Source organism: Daphnia pulex, chromosome 10 (genome assembly GCF_021134715.1).
Source record: "Daphnia pulex isolate KAP4 chromosome 10, ASM2113471v1".
Taxonomy (NCBI): Eukaryota; Metazoa; Arthropoda; class Branchiopoda; order Diplostraca; family Daphniidae; genus Daphnia; species Daphnia pulex.
Genome location: NC_060026.1, coordinates 2,537,754 through 2,553,408, shown reverse-complemented (window position 1 = coordinate 2,553,408; position 15,655 = coordinate 2,537,754). Strand labels below are relative to the sequence as shown.

The 15,655-nt window shown below is 40.9% G+C and overlaps 3 protein-coding genes and 2 long non-coding RNA genes across 5 annotated transcripts in view; 2 read left to right on the top strand and 3 right to left on the bottom strand.

The window, feature by feature from the left end:
• LOC124205146 (histone H2A) overlaps positions 1 to 15,655 on the top strand; it is an 89,797-nt gene that overhangs the window by 1,010 nt on the left and 73,132 nt on the right. The window contains exon 2 of the mRNA XM_046602508.1: positions 4 to 32. The gene's annotated coding sequence lies outside the window, so the exon portion shown is untranslated. Of the gene's footprint in view, positions 1 to 3 lie in introns of the transcript that reaches the window.
• LOC124205160 lies at positions 5,942 to 6,619 on the bottom strand. Its single transcript, XR_006879221.1, has 5 exons — positions 6,581 to 6,619; positions 6,399 to 6,501; positions 6,225 to 6,326; positions 6,061 to 6,165; positions 5,942 to 5,996 (listed from the first exon to the last, which is right to left on the bottom strand). It is a non-coding gene; the product is annotated as an uncharacterized LOC124205160 (long non-coding RNA).
• LOC124205158 lies at positions 9,476 to 11,408 on the bottom strand. Its single transcript, XR_006879219.1, has 5 exons — positions 11,314 to 11,408; positions 10,910 to 11,220; positions 10,718 to 10,817; positions 10,327 to 10,646; positions 9,476 to 10,225 (listed from the first exon to the last, which is right to left on the bottom strand). It is a non-coding gene; the product is annotated as an uncharacterized LOC124205158 (long non-coding RNA).
• LOC124205145 (histone H2A) lies at positions 13,839 to 14,883 on the bottom strand. Its single transcript, XM_046602507.1, has 2 exons — positions 13,949 to 14,883; positions 13,839 to 13,867 (listed from the first exon to the last, which is right to left on the bottom strand). The coding sequence occupies exon 1, from the start codon at positions 14,840 to 14,842 to the stop codon at positions 14,462 to 14,464; it is 381 nt and encodes a 126-aa protein (XP_046458463.1). The 5' UTR covers positions 14,843 to 14,883; the 3' UTR covers positions 13,839 to 13,867; positions 13,949 to 14,461.
• Positions 15,131 to 15,578, top strand: LOC124205150 (histone H2B.3). Its single transcript, XM_046602513.1, has one exon. It carries the CDS (start codon positions 15,162 to 15,164, stop codon positions 15,531 to 15,533), a length of 372 nt encoding a protein of 123 aa, XP_046458469.1. The 5' UTR covers positions 15,131 to 15,161; the 3' UTR covers positions 15,534 to 15,578.

Sequence of the window (15,655 nt, the reverse complement as noted above, 5' to 3'; positions counted from 1 at the left end):
CAGATAATTCCTTCAGCTGAATGTTTCATGTGACCTGTTCGCTTGTGACAATAGGGATAAAATGATCCAATTCAAGCTGTGTCTTCCAAAATTTTAGGAAATTCTATTTGCGAGGTAGTTATTTGACAAACATTTCATTTTATTTCTATGATATTTAAGGTTGTAGGCCTAGAGTATAATTAGGTAGAAAACCCTAAAAATGCTTTTCCTGTTGTTTGCTCACTTGCTGGATGGATTTTTTCGGGGTTTGTTCTCATGTCTAAAGACAAATTCTAGCTAACACCCAACTAAAAAGGATAGCCTAATTAACCTAACTCCTCCCCTGTCTGCTTGTAAAACACGAGTAGGCAATCAGATGCTCCTGGTAGAGAAATTAAAACTGGTTTCTTATATTTGCATAGCCAACCTTATTATGGTCAAGATGTGGTTCCCACACGCATTTAACAATTTGGAAAGCCGACTTCCTTTTTCATTCACTTAATAGTCTAATTTGTAATTTCCGTAATGTACGCTCTGGAGCAAATGTAACCGTGAATGAACTGGAATTTCACTCGGTGAACATTTTGCTATTCTTTTTCTATTTTTAACTGCCTAGTTTTCAACCTATCCTATCATGATAATTTCACTTGATCGCTAAATGGATAAAAACATGATTCCTTCTTCATTTTGTAAATATTCCATTCATTTCTCGTTTATTGCTCCTGGCACATAGTTCTGTTATGTTTCATAACATTTAATTTTTCTTTTAGAATGCCAAAATGTTCCATCGGGATATTCGGCCACATCATCAACAATCACAAACTATTCAAATATCTAATATGCATCACCTATTTATGTGCCAGTTCCCGTTTCACCGCCTTCACAAATCAATCAACCGGAGCCAGTGGAACGTTTGGATTCAAAAGAAAGAGTTTCTCAGCGAAGATCTATAGCGGATGCTGGAACTTCAGAATAAGATTCAGGAATTGGAGATTAGTTTGCAGGAAGCCAAAGCCAAATAGGCTATTCCTCCCAGTGGAATTAAAAGCCAGCAAGTCGTCATCGACAAATCGATATCTGCAGCTATTTTTCACTGGAGCAAGAAGCCGAATTTTGGGTGTTCCTGACCTCATCTTGTGTCTCTTCTAAAATTCTGAATGAAATTGATCTTCTGCAAGTCCGATTGAGCAATGTGATCGCCTCAACCGGAGCTCTCGTTGTCAACCGTCGTCGCATTGGAAAGATAACCGAAAATCCGCTCTCCTTGGCCTTACAGCACAGTCGTCGAGGCTCGAACGTTCGCCAAGATGATTCAACGAGAGGTTGAAGCCCTTTCAGCTGTCCAGCACCGCAATTTTATTGAACTGCTCGGTCTTTGCACGGATAACGAATCGAGTGATGGTGAAGCATCGATTAAAGTCTCGCTCATCTTTGAATTCGCCAACGGAGGGACTCTTTTCGACTGTCTTTTCGGTGTCCAAGCAAATAACAGCAAATTCAAATTAGACGTGAATCAAATGATGCTGATCGCTCGCCATCTCACCGCGAGGCTCTCCATCTACTGCATTCCACTCAGCAAAAGCCGGGCGGTTCAGGTATGGTCCACCGTGACGTGAAATCCGCCAATGTTTTACTGCAACGGGATGACGAAGGAAGAGTCGTGCGAGCTGTTTTGGCCGATTTAACGTCTTCATTTGGATCTTAACGAAAGTGGGAGCGGTTCTGGCCTAGCAGCCAGTTTCATGACAGCCGTGGTAGGTACCCACGGCTGTGTCCATCCTTTGTATGCGGAGGTACTGTATATTTTCAACATGTTCCAACTAATGCAGTGTTTATTAATTATTTTTCAATTACCATTGTAGAGTTCAACCTACAGACGGGCCGGCCGGTTTGCATGTCCTTCACGCTTGAGGGTCGCGGGGAATATTACGTTAAACTCTCAATGCGGTGTTGTAGAGGTTGGGTGAGAATGAAACGTGTTGCATCATTATCAAGCATTTACAATAGCAGCAATGCTCAGCCATTTGGTATTCATTTTTATATTGGTTTTTGTAGACCCATCCCCAGCAACGTCAACCTAAAGAAGGAAAGGCCATTTTTCATTTTCTTCACGCTCGAAGGTCACGGAGATCTTAAAGTAAAACGTGTCATGCGACGGGGGAGAGGTTGGGTGAGGACGACACGTGTTGCATCATTATCAAGCAGGTACAATAGCCGCAAGGCTCAGCCATTTGGTATTCATTTTTATATTGGTTTTTGTAGACCCATCCCCAGCAACGTCAACCTAAAGAAGGAAAGGCAAGTTTCCATTTTCTTTACGCTCGAAGGTCACAGAGATCTTAAAGTAAAACGTGTCATGCGACGGGGGAGAGGTTGGGTGAGGACGACACGTGTTGCATCATTATCAAGCAGGTATAATAGCCGCAAGGCTTAAGAGAGGGGTCAGGGTGAGAAAAAGTCGTAGAAAAGGAGAGAGAGAAAAGGTGTTTGAAACCAGGGTTGTTGAAATCAGTTGAGTGAGCATCTCTGACACGGCAACAACTGCTGTGCACTATTTCTCACTAAATCGCAATCATGAGTAAATATTCTGTTACTTTTGTTTTTGTATCAATTTCTATTGGTTTTAGTCAGTTATTATTGCATAGTTATGTTCAAATTATTTATTTTCTAGTAAATTATGGCGTTGTGCTGCTGTTGGGTGTTGAATCGTTGATGGTTGGGTCGACCACTGGTGTGCCGATGTCACCTGGGTATGGCGGATATCAAAGCACAACACTACTTTCTTATTACTCAACATCAACCAACGCTGCTCCAGCTTACTACACCAAGGCTCCAAAGTACTACACCACCAAGGCTTCAGAGTATTACAAGTTTTATTCAAGGAGAGAATAGGCGAAATAATCAAGCGAGTGATTATCTCCGACACGACAACAACTGCCGTGCACTATTTGTCACCAACTGCATTCTTCATCGTGCATAGAGGTAAATTTTCAGTTTTCTACATGGAATCGTGATCAATTCTACTTTTTGTCAGTTATTATTGCATATTTATGTTCCAATTATTTATTGTATAGTAAACTGTGGCGTGTGCTGCGGTTGGTTGTCAAATACCTCAAATACTACACCACCGACACTTCAATTTTTGCTGCCCGAGCTGCATCACAAAGAGCCCGAGTACTACATCGTGATTCCATTCGTTTAAAGCCATAACCATTTGGTATTAATTTTAATATTGTTTGTTGTAGACCCATCCCCAGCAACGTCAACCTGCAGAAGGAAAGGCCAGTTTGTATGTCCTTCAGAAGGTCACGGAGATCATTACGTAAAACTGTCAATGCGGTGGTGTAGAGGTTGGGTGAGAACGGGATGTGTTTGCTTCATTATCAAGCAGGTAAAATAGCCGCAAGGCTTAAGAGAGGGGTCAGGGTGAGAAAAAGTCGTATAAAAGAAGAGAGAAAAGGCGGTTGAAATCAGTTGAGTGAAAATCTCCGACACGGCAACAACTGCTGTGGACTATTTGTCACCAACTGCATTATTCATCGTAATACCGGTTCGCAACCAAATGGTAAATATTCTGTTTTTACATGGTTTTGTATCACTTTATAATTTTGTTTGTTAATATGCTAGTTATATTCAAAATTAATGTTGAATTTATTTACCGTCCAGTTAACTATGGTGTCGTACTGCTGTTGGTTGCTGTATCCTTGATGGTTGGGTCGACTACTGGGGTACCGATGTCTCGTGGGTATGGTGGATACCAAACCGCAACGCCGGCGTCTTACCACACAACATCACACGCAACAACCAGAGTACTACACCACAACTTATGATGTCCCGAACTACTACACCGAAGCCTCAAAGTATAATTCTGCCTCGAATTACACCACCGGAGTACTACACCACCAAGGCAGCGGAGTACTACACCACCAAGGCAGCGGAGTACTACACCACCAAGGCAGCGGAGTACTACACCACCAAGGCAGCGGAGTACTACACCACCATGTATGCTGCCCTTGCCTTTTAGACCGAGGCTCCCAAGTACTACTCCGTTCCCTGCTTCAGCACCGAGGCTCCAGCTTATTACACCACCAAATCGGTTAAATATTACACAGAAACGCCCAAGTACTAGTATTTTGTCAACTTCGCGTCAGTTGTCTATTGGTGTTGGATTTCTTCAAGACCAGTATGCTGAATTGTGAATTGTTTGTTTTATTTTATGTTTTAGAGGTGACTACTTCCTTATTCATACGGACATGTTCTTGTGGTTCGACGATGATATTTCAAGGATTAGTTACGAAAGACACTTGTAACTGTAGATTTTATCAAATCTTATAAGTAATGGGGAAGTGGCTGACCTTTGTAAAAATGAAAGACTTTGAAGTTGAGAGAAATATATTGATACAATTCATAAACAAACCTTGGTATAAATTAGAAACAATGAACAAAAAAAAAAAAAAAAGAATTGTGTTATATTGTCCCACCTCCTCCCACAATTCCTCCACATTTTACAGTCTCATACATACATACATATATACATACACTTAAGTTAACCCATTGGCTGCCACGCCATACAACCCGTAGGTTGCTCTCTACTAATCTACGCGCCACGTCTGAAGGATCCATGACCAAGTGGGACTTGCCATTGCTGACAAGTCCGTGCTGAAAAGGGGTAGCTATAGTGCATTGCCTGAAACAGGCGCCTTGCGGCAAATTTTGGGCTTGGCGACTCTCCGACCCCGCGGCTTGTAAACCACGAGACCGAACAGCGCGGCCCGTGCTAAGGAGCTAGGGGAATACAAAGGCGTGGCAGACAACGGGTTAACTAACACTAACACAAACATATTACCAACAACAAATGATGATCCACGCTGACATTTTGGAGATACCGGCGACGTTTTAGTGTCCATCTTCTCGACGTTTCCTCTCATTACCTGAATAGAATAAAGAGAAAACAATTCTTTATTAAGTGACATGCCAATTAAAGTAACATAATAGTCACATAATACATATAGGCTCATTGTTCTGGTGTTTTTGCTCAAAACTTTAAAGGCGCGCTTTAAATTGCTTAAAATCTACCTAACAATATTGAGAACTGTTCACAGAACAAAGCTCACATGCTAGTCTTCAAAAAAAAATTCCGGAAGTAGACCGGAAGTAACCACAGCGCCTCAACCATTGAGCTGTCGTCAAATTAAACCACATATTCGTGATCTCCATGAAATTTGGGGTCGATTAGATGTGATTTAAACGAAATCCAAAATTTGGCCAAAATCGAGAATTTTCCTGAACTATAGTTCAGGAAAATTTTCGAAACCGGAAGTACGCGTACGTAAAAAAGATAAAATGAACTTTACCACAAATTTGACGAGGATCACGAATATGTGGTTCTTTTGCTCCTCGAATGAATATTTACTGAACTACTGACTGAAATGAGCAAACCGGAAGTAGAAAAAAAGAGCAATTATCGAAAATTTTACAAGTGAGCTTTGTTGCAGGAATAGTAATCGTCAGTTATTACTAAATATTTCAACAAAATAACTGCCATTAAATGTTTAAATAGACGTGCAAAGTAACTGAAAATGACTGTTATGACAGCTGCAAATTATCAAAAAGCCATCTAGCGTTAGAAAAAAGAAACGTCCAAGTAAAACTTCGTTGGCGCGTAAGAAGGGCCTGATTTTGAAAACTATTACACAGACAGAGTCTAACGCAACTAGACTATTAGTAGATAACCTACGAAAATAAGTCAATTGTTGGGTACCTGAGCATAATCCCTTGGTGAGTGACTGCAGGTGCGTAACAGCGGACGGAAGCGATCACTGAAGTGGTCCAGAAACTCGCCAGTGAAGTAAAACAAATTGTGTTTAAAAGCAGTGAAGTTAGATGAGCGTGCGTCGCGAAGATAAGGATGGAGAAGAACGTTGATGGAAGTCCCTCTTCCGTCATGGACAAAGGTCAGCATTGGCACAAGAATCTCCGTGCCAGGACCACACGATTCCATAAAGATACTGTGTGCTCTGTAAAATAAAATGTTTTACATTAATAAAAATACAACAAAGAATAAAGCATATCAATCTTTACCATTTCTAAGAAGCACACTTCAATTTTCATGATGAAAAAACCGTAAAAATGGAAATCACAGGAACAAACAGTCTTACTCCTCATGTTTAGATACATTTCCTTATGCTAAAGAAAGTGTCATAATGTGTTACAGTAGCATGGTGATAGGTGGAATTGATGCTCACCTTTATCATATGGGTGATGAATTTAATAAGGCGTCAAGCAAAACTCGAACATGTATGCATACACACAGCATTATTCACATGACACTCTTCATGTCACTGAAACTGTAAGTAGCAATCGGACAAGGATATTCTCTACTTTATTTACAAATTTACCAGTGAAAAATAAAACTCTACCTATCTCTCAGTGGGATGCCTTCTAAACAGAAATAGAAACAGCCATCACAGCAAACATGATGTTGCAGGTTACACCACCAAAATTGTGAGATTCAGAAAAGTCCTATGGTTCGTGAACAAGAATACCTATGTTACATGAAAATCTGAATTGTAATGGACTGTTAGTAGTAATGGGAAAATACCTTAACTCGGCAGATTTGTCCACTATATGTGAGCTTCAAACATGAGTTTTAGGTTTTGACAGCATTATGGGTCTATTGGATGGAAATTGACTGAGCGCTAAGTCAACTTGTTGGAATGACTGACACTGACAGTGTGCATCTAATATTTGAAGAAATAAAATGATACAGTATAAAAATAAGGAAACTAGGTAAATATAAACCTACACAAGATACGAAGTTCAATTTGGTTATTGAAATCACAGGAATATAAGTATAAATTAGCAACCAATTGTTTCGCCCATTTTGCCTCGTTTCACGATGTAACAACAACAAGGCGACACTGGCGACATCTAGTAATGAGTTTTGAATCCTTAGATGCACAGTCACAGCTAAATGTGGTCCAATTATTGGAATTCTATTGTCGTTTGTCACCGACACCGACAATAGAACCCCAATATTTTTATTATCCAAAAATAGAACTCCACTACGCGACAATAAGAACTCCAATATAATTTGAGCTGTGGCTGTGCAACCAACTTTAGAAACTCATTACTAGATGTCGCTAGTATCGCTCATGTTGTTGTTACATCGATAAACGAGGCTAATTGGGCGAAACAAATTGTAGCTAATTAATACCTATATTCCTGTGATTTCATTTACCAAATTGAACTTCATAACTAATGTAGGTTAATGTTGACATAGTTTCCTTATTTTTATACTGTACCAACTTATTCCTTCAAATTCTAGATGCATAATGACAGTCAGTAATTCCAACAAGTTGACTTGGCGCTCAGTCACTTTCCATCCATTAGGCCCATCATGATTTCAAAAGCCTAAAACTCATGGTTGAAGTCAACATGAAGTGGAATACAAATGTGCCGAGATAAGGTATTTCCCCATTACTGCAACCAGACCATTACCATTCAGATTTTCATATAACATAGGTATTCTTGCTCATGAAACATAGATATTTTCTGAATCTTGCAATTTTGGTGGTGTACCCTGAAACAGCATGTTTTTTGTTGTGGCTGTTTCTACTTCTGTTAAGAAGGCAACCGAGATGAGGGATAGGTATAGTTTTATTTCTCATAGGTAAATTTGTGTAAATTTGTAAATAACATATAGAATTTCCTTTTCCCATTGCTACTTAGAGTTTCAGAGACATGAAGAGCGTGAAGTGAATAACCTGCTGTGGATTCCATTTTTACGGTTTTTTTATCATGAGCATTTCAGTGTGCTTTCTTAGAAAAGGTAAAGATTGATATGCTTTATTCTTTGTTTTATTTTCATTAATGTAAAACATTTTATTTTACAGAGCACACAGTATCTTTATGGAATCGTGTGGTCCTGGCACGGAGATTCTTGTGCCAATGCTGACCTTTGTCCATGACGGAAGAGGGACTTCCATCAACGTTCTTCTCCATCCTTATCTTCGCGACGCACGCTCATCTAACTTCACTGCTTTTAAACACAATTTGTTTTACTTCACTGGCGAGTTTCTGGACCACTTCAGTGATCGCTTCCGTCCGCTGTTACGCACCTGCAGTCACTCACCAAGGGATTATGCTCAGGTACCCAACAATTGACTTATTTTCGTAGGTTATCTACTAATAGTCTAGTTGCGTTAGACTCTGTCTGTGTAATAGTTTTCAAAATCAGGCCCTTCTTACGCGCCAACGAAGTTTTACTTGGACGTTTCTTTTTTCTAACGCTAGATGGCTTTTTGATAATTTGCAGCTGTCATAACAGTCATTTTCAGTTACTTTGCACGTCTATTTAAACATTTAATGGCAGTTATTTTGTTGAAATATTTAGTAATAACTGACGATTACTATTCCTGCAACAAAGCTCACTTGTAAAATTTTCGATAATTGCTCTTTTTTTCTACTTCCGGTTTGCTCATTTCAGTCAGTAGTTCAGTAAATATTCATTCGAGGAGCAAAAGAACCACATATTCGTGATCCTCGTCAAATTTGTGGTAAAGTTCATTTTATCTTTTTTACGTACGCGTACTTCCGGTTTCGAAAATTTTCCTGAACTATAGTTCAGGAAAATTCTCGATTTTGGCCAAATTTTGGATTTCGTTTAAATCACATCTAATCGACCCCAAATTTCATGGAGATCACGAATATGTGGTTTAATTTGACGACAGCTCAATGGTTGAGGCGCTGTGGTTACTTCCGGTCTACTTCCGGAATTTTTTTTTGAAGACTAGCATGTGAGCTTTGTTCTGTGAACAGTTCTCAATATTGTTAGGTAGATTTTAAGCAATTTAAAGCGCGCCTTTAAAGTTTTGAGCAAAAACACCAGAACAATGAGCCTATATGTATTATGTGACTATTATGTTACTTTAATTGGCATGTCACTTAATAAAGAATTGTTTTCTCTTTATTCTATTCAGGTAATGAGAGGAAACGTCGAGAAGATGGACACTAAAACGTCGCCGGTATCTCCAAAATGTCAGCGTGGATCATCATTTGTTGTTGGTAATATGTTTGTGTTAGTGTTAGTTAACCCGTTGTCTGCCACGCCTTTGTATTCCCCTAGCTCCTTAGCACGGGCCGCGCTGTTCGGTCTCGTGGTTTACAAGCCGCGGGGTCGGAGAGTCGCCAAGCCCAAAATTTGCCGCAAGGCGCCTGTTTCAGGCAATGCACTATAGCTACCCCTTTTCAGCACGGACTTGTCAGCAATGGCAAGTCCCACTTGGTCATGGATCCTTCAGACGTGGCGCGTAGATTAGTAGAGAGCAACCTACGGGTTGTATGGCGTGGCAGCCAATGGGTTAACTTAAGTGTATGTATATATGTATGTATGTATGAGACTGTAAAATGTGGAGGAATTGTGGGAGGAGGTGGGACAATATAACACAATTCTTTTTTTTTTTTTTTTGTTCATTGTTTCTAATTTATACCAAGGTTTGTTTATGAATTGTATCAATATATTTCTCTCAACTTCAAAGTCTTTCATTTTTACAAAGGTCAGCCACTTCCCCATTACTTATAAGATTTGATAAAATCTACAGTTACAAGTGTCTTTCGTAACTAATCCTTGAAATATCATCGTCGAACCACAAGAACATGTCCGTATGAATAAGGAAGTAGTCACCTCTAAAACATAAAATAAAACAAACAATTCACAATTCAGCATACTGGTCTTGAAGAAATCCAACACCAATAGACAACTGACGCGAAGTTGACAAAATACTAGTACTTGGGCGTTTCTGTGTAATATTTAACCGATTTGGTGGTGTAATAAGCTGGAGCCTCGGTGCTGAAGCAGGGAACGGAGTAGTACTTGGGAGCCTCGGTCTAAAAGGCAAGGGCAGCATACATGGTGGTGTAGTACTCCGCTGCCTTGGTGGTGTAGTACTCCGCTGCCTTGGTGGTGTAGTACTCCGCTGCCTTGGTGGTGTAGTACTCCGCTGCCTTGGTGGTGTAGTACTCCGGTGGTGTAATTCGAGGCAGAATTATACTTTGAGGCTTCGGTGTAGTAGTTCGGGACATCATAAGTTGTGGTGTAGTACTCTGGTTGTTGCGTGTGATGTTGTGTGGTAAGACGCCGGCGTTGCGGTTTGGTATCCACCATACCCACGAGACATCGGTACCCCAGTAGTCGACCCAACCATCAAGGATACAGCAACCAACAGCAGTACGACACCATAGTTAACTGGACGGTAAATAAATTCAACATTAATTTTGAATATAACTAGCATATTAACAAACAAAATTATAAAGTGATACAAAACCATGTAAAAACAGAATATTTACCATTTGGTTGCGAACCGGTATTACGATGAATAATGCAGTTGGTGACAAATAGTCCACAGCAGTTGTTGCCGTGTCGGAGATTTTCACTCAACTGATTTCAACCGCCTTTTCTCTCTTCTTTTATACGACTTTTTCTCACCCTGACCCCTCTCTTAAGCCTTGCGGCTATTTTACCTGCTTGATAATGAAGCAAACACATCCCGTTCTCACCCAACCTCTACACCACCGCATTGACAGTTTTACGTAATGATCTCCGTGACCTTCTGAAGGACATACAAACTGGCCTTTCCTTCTGCAGGTTGACGTTGCTGGGGATGGGTCTACAACAAACAATATTAAAATTAATACCAAATGGTTATGGCTTTAAACGAATGGAATCACGATGTAGTACTCGGGCTCTTTGTGATGCAGCTCGGGCAGCAAAAATTGAAGTGTCGGTGGTGTAGTATTTGAGGTATTTGACAACCAACCGCAGCACACGCCACAGTTTACTATACAATAAATAATTGGAACATAAATATGCAATAATAACTGACAAAAAGTAGAATTGATCACGATTCCATGTAGAAAACTGAAAATTTACCTCTATGCACGATGAAGAATGCAGTTGGTGACAAATAGTGCACGGCAGTTGTTGTCGTGTCGGAGATAATCACTCGCTTGATTATTTCGCCTATTCTCTCCTTGAATAAAACTTGTAATACTCTGAAGCCTTGGTGGTGTAGTACTTTGGAGCCTTGGTGTAGTAAGCTGGAGCAGCGTTGGTTGATGTTGAGTAATAAGAAAGTAGTGTTGTGCTTTGATATCCGCCATACCCAGGTGACATCGGCACACCAGTGGTCGACCCAACCATCAACGATTCAACACCCAACAGCAGCACAACGCCATAATTTACTAGAAAATAAATAATTTGAACATAACTATGCAATAATAACTGACTAAAACCAATAGAAATTGATACAAAAACAAAAGTAACAGAATATTTACTCATGATTGCGATTTAGTGAGAAATAGTGCACAGCAGTTGTTGCCGTGTCAGAGATGCTCACTCAACTGATTTCAACAACCCTGGTTTCAAACACCTTTTCTCTCTCTCCTTTTCTACGACTTTTTCTCACCCTGACCCCTCTCTTAAGCCTTGCGGCTATTATACCTGCTTGATAATGATGCAACACGTGTCGTCCTCACCCAACCTCTCCCCCGTCGCATGACACGTTTTACTTTAAGATCTCTGTGACCTTCGAGCGTAAAGAAAATGGAAACTTGCCTTTCCTTCTTTAGGTTGACGTTGCTGGGGATGGGTCTACAAAAACCAATATAAAAATGAATACCAAATGGCTGAGCCTTGCGGCTATTGTACCTGCTTGATAATGATGCAACACGTGTCGTCCTCACCCAACCTCTCCCCCGTCGCATGACACGTTTTACTTTAAGATCTCCGTGACCTTCGAGCGTGAAGAAAATGAAAAATGGCCTTTCCTTCTTTAGGTTGACGTTGCTGGGGATGGGTCTACAAAAACCAATATAAAAATGAATACCAAATGGCTGAGCATTGCTGCTATTGTAAATGCTTGATAATGATGCAACACGTTTCATTCTCACCCAACCTCTACAACACCGCATTGAGAGTTTAACGTAATATTCCCCGCGACCCTCAAGCGTGAAGGACATGCAAACCGGCCGGCCCGTCTGTAGGTTGAACTCTACAATGGTAATTGAAAAATAATTAATAAACACTGCATTAGTTGGAACATGTTGAAAATATACAGTACCTCCGCATACAAAGGATGGACACAGCCGTGGGTACCTACCACGGCTGTCATGAAACTGGCTGCTAGGCCAGAACCGCTCCCACTTTCGTTAAGATCCAAATGAAGACGTTAAATCGGCCAAAACAGCTCGCACGACTCTTCCTTCGTCATCCCGTTGCAGTAAAACATTGGCGGATTTCACGTCACGGTGGACCATACCTGAACCGCCCGGCTTTTGCTGAGTGGAATGCAGTAGATGGAGAGCCTCGCGGTGAGATGGCGAGCGATCAGCATCATTTGATTCACGTCTAATTTGAATTTGCTGTTATTTGCTTGGACACCGAAAAGACAGTCGAAAAGAGTCCCTCCGTTGGCGAATTCAAAGATGAGCGAGACTTTAATCGATGCTTCACCATCACTCGATTCGTTATCCGTGCAAAGACCGAGCAGTTCAATAAAATTGCGGTGCTGGACAGCTGAAAGGGCTTCAACCTCTCGTTGAATCATCTTGGCGAACGTTCGAGCCTCGACGACTGTGCTGTAAGGCCAAGGAGAGCGGATTTTCGGTTATCTTTCCAATGCGACGACGGTTGACAACGAGAGCTCCGGTTGAGGCGATCACATTGCTCAATCGGACTTGCAGAAGATCAATTTCATTCAGAATTTTAGAAGAGACACAAGATGAGGTCAGGAACACCCAAAATTCGGCTTCTTGCTCCAGTGAAAAATAGCTGCAGATATCGATTTGTCGATGACGACTTGCTGGCTTTTAATTCCACTGGGAGGAATAGCCTATTTGGCTTTGGCTTCCTGCAAACTAATCTCCAATTCCTGAATCTTATTCTGAAGTTCCAGCATCCGCTATAGATCTTCGCTGAGAAACTCTTTCTTTTGAATCCAAACGTTCCACTGGCTCCGGTTGATTGATTTGTGAAGGCGGTGAAACGGGAACTGGCACATAAATAGGTGATGCATATTAGATATTTGAATAGTTTGTGATTGTTGATGATGTGGCCGAATATCCCGATGGAACATTTTGGCATTCTAAAAGAAAAATTAAATGTTATGAAACATAACAGAACTATGTGCCAGGAGCAATAAACGAGAAATGAATGGAATATTTACAAAATGAAGAAGGAATCATGTTTTTATCCATTTAGCGATCAAGTGAAATTATCATGATAGGATAGGTTGAAAACTAGGCAGTTAAAAATAGAAAAAGAATAGCAAAATGTTCACCGAGTGAAATTCCAGTTCATTCACGGTTACATTTGCTCCAGAGCGTACATTACGGAAATTACAAATTAGACTATTAAGTGAATGAAAAAGGAAGTCGGCTTTCCAAATTGTTAAATGCGTGTGGGAACCACATCTTGACCATAATAAGGTTGGCTATGCAAATATAAGAAACCAGTTTTAATTTCTCTACCAGGAGCATCTGATTGCCTACTCGTGTTTTACAAGCAGACAGGGGAGGAGTTAGGTTAATTAGGCTATCCTTTTTAGTTGGGTGTTAGCTAGAATTTGTCTTTAGACATGAGAACAAACCCCGAAAAAATCCATCCAGCAAGTGAGCAAACAACAGGAAAAGCATTTTTAGGGTTTTCTACCTAATTATACTCTAGGCCTACAACCTTAAATATCATAGAAATAAAATGAAATGTTTGTCAAATAACTACCTCGCAAATAGAATTTCCTAAAATTTTGGAAGACACAGCTTGAATTGGATCATTTTATCCCTATTGTCACAAGCGAACAGGTCACATGAAACATTCAGCTGAAGGAATTATCTGAAAAATTAAATCAAGAATGAAATCAGAATCCAGATGGTGTGTTATCTATTAAATCTTTTAAAGTGTATCCATCCCAACCTTCAGAATGAAGAAAACCATTTCTCAATTGGTGTAAACTCTTCTTTACAGCCATTCAAGTTCTTTTTCAAGTTGGTCGAAAGGTGTCGTGGTAAAATGCAATACCAGACAGACAGATACTTCGTGCTAGTGATTGGTGCTATTTTCCATTAAAAATAAACAAAAAAAAAAGACCGAATCAGTGAGAATGAGAATTATCGACAGAATCGCTGTCACACCACCCGCAACCAACAAACAACAAGCCAAACGGCGACCATTTTGAATTTCAACTAGAACTAAGGGGGAGTGGGCAAGGTTGCCTGAATTAACAAGGTGGATCATAAACTCATACTGAATTCAGACATTGATTAAGATATTTATAAATCTGTACAATAACATGTAAAATTGTTAATAAAGTTTTTCACTTAGTCAGAAACGAAATAATGTGCGAAATAAAACATTTAGCAAATTCCTTTTTTTCAAAATTAAATTGGTGGCCCTGAAAAGGGCCGTTTATTAAAAGACGGAAGAAGTTTAAGCCTTGGCGGGTTTGTCGGTCTTCTTGGGCAAGAGAACGGCCTGGATGTTGGGCAAAACACCACCCTGAGCGATGGTGACACCGGAGAGAAGTTTGTTCAACTCTTCGTCGTTGCGGATGGCCAATTGCAAGTGACGAGGGATGATGCGGGTCTTCTTGTTGTCACGGGCAGCGTTACCGGCCAACTCGAGGACCTCAGCGGCCAAGTACTCCATGACGGCAGCCAAGTAGACGGGGGCACCGGCACCGACGCGCTCAGCGTACGATCCCTTGCGGAGCATTCGGTGGATACGACCGACGGGGAATTGAAGTCCGGCCCTGCTGGAACGGGTCTTTGACTTTCCCTTGACTTTGCCTCCTTTACCACGACCAGACATGTTAAGATGTAAAGTAAGTAAACGCGGTTCCTAAAATCAAGGAACGAGTGATGTATACAATATGAAAAATCGACGTTTATATAGGGACTTGAAGTTGGATTCAGAATACAATTTTGGTAGCCAATAGTAAATCTTCACTTGCCCCGAAATTCTTTCCCTTTTCCATAGCTCCGCCCCTGAGTGAAAACCTACGTGATACACGCAAGTCTCTGGAGACGAGAGTTTTGGCTACCATCAAGTAGTGAAAGGGAGCCGATATCAGTATAAAGAAGAAATTCGGACAAGCGGACTTCACTTTCTGAGATTTCCAAGTCCAAGAATGCCCCCTAAAGTTAGCGGAAAAGCAGCGAAGAAGGCCGGTAAGGCTCAAAAGAATATCGCCAAGGGCGATAAAAAGAAGAAGCGCAAGAGGAAGGAGAGCTACGCCATTTACATCTACAAAGTCTTGAAGCAGGTCCACCCCGACACTGGCATCTCCTCCAAAGCCATGACCATCATGAACAGCTTCGTCAACGACATTTTCGAGCGCATCGCTGGAGAGTCGTCCCGTCTTGCCCACTACAACAAGCGTTCGACCATCACTAGCCGGGAAATCCAGACGGCCGTCCGTCTGCTCTTGCCCGGTGAGTTGGCCAAGCACGCCGTGTCTGAAGGCACCAAGGCAGTGACCAAGTACACCAGCACCAAGTAGATTGTTCATCTTGATCTCTCTTCCAACCAAACGGCCCTTTTCAGGGCCACCAAATTTTCAAGAAATGAAAAACATTAACTGCTCTTAACATTTCTTGTCTAATCGGGTTCTAAACTCAACCT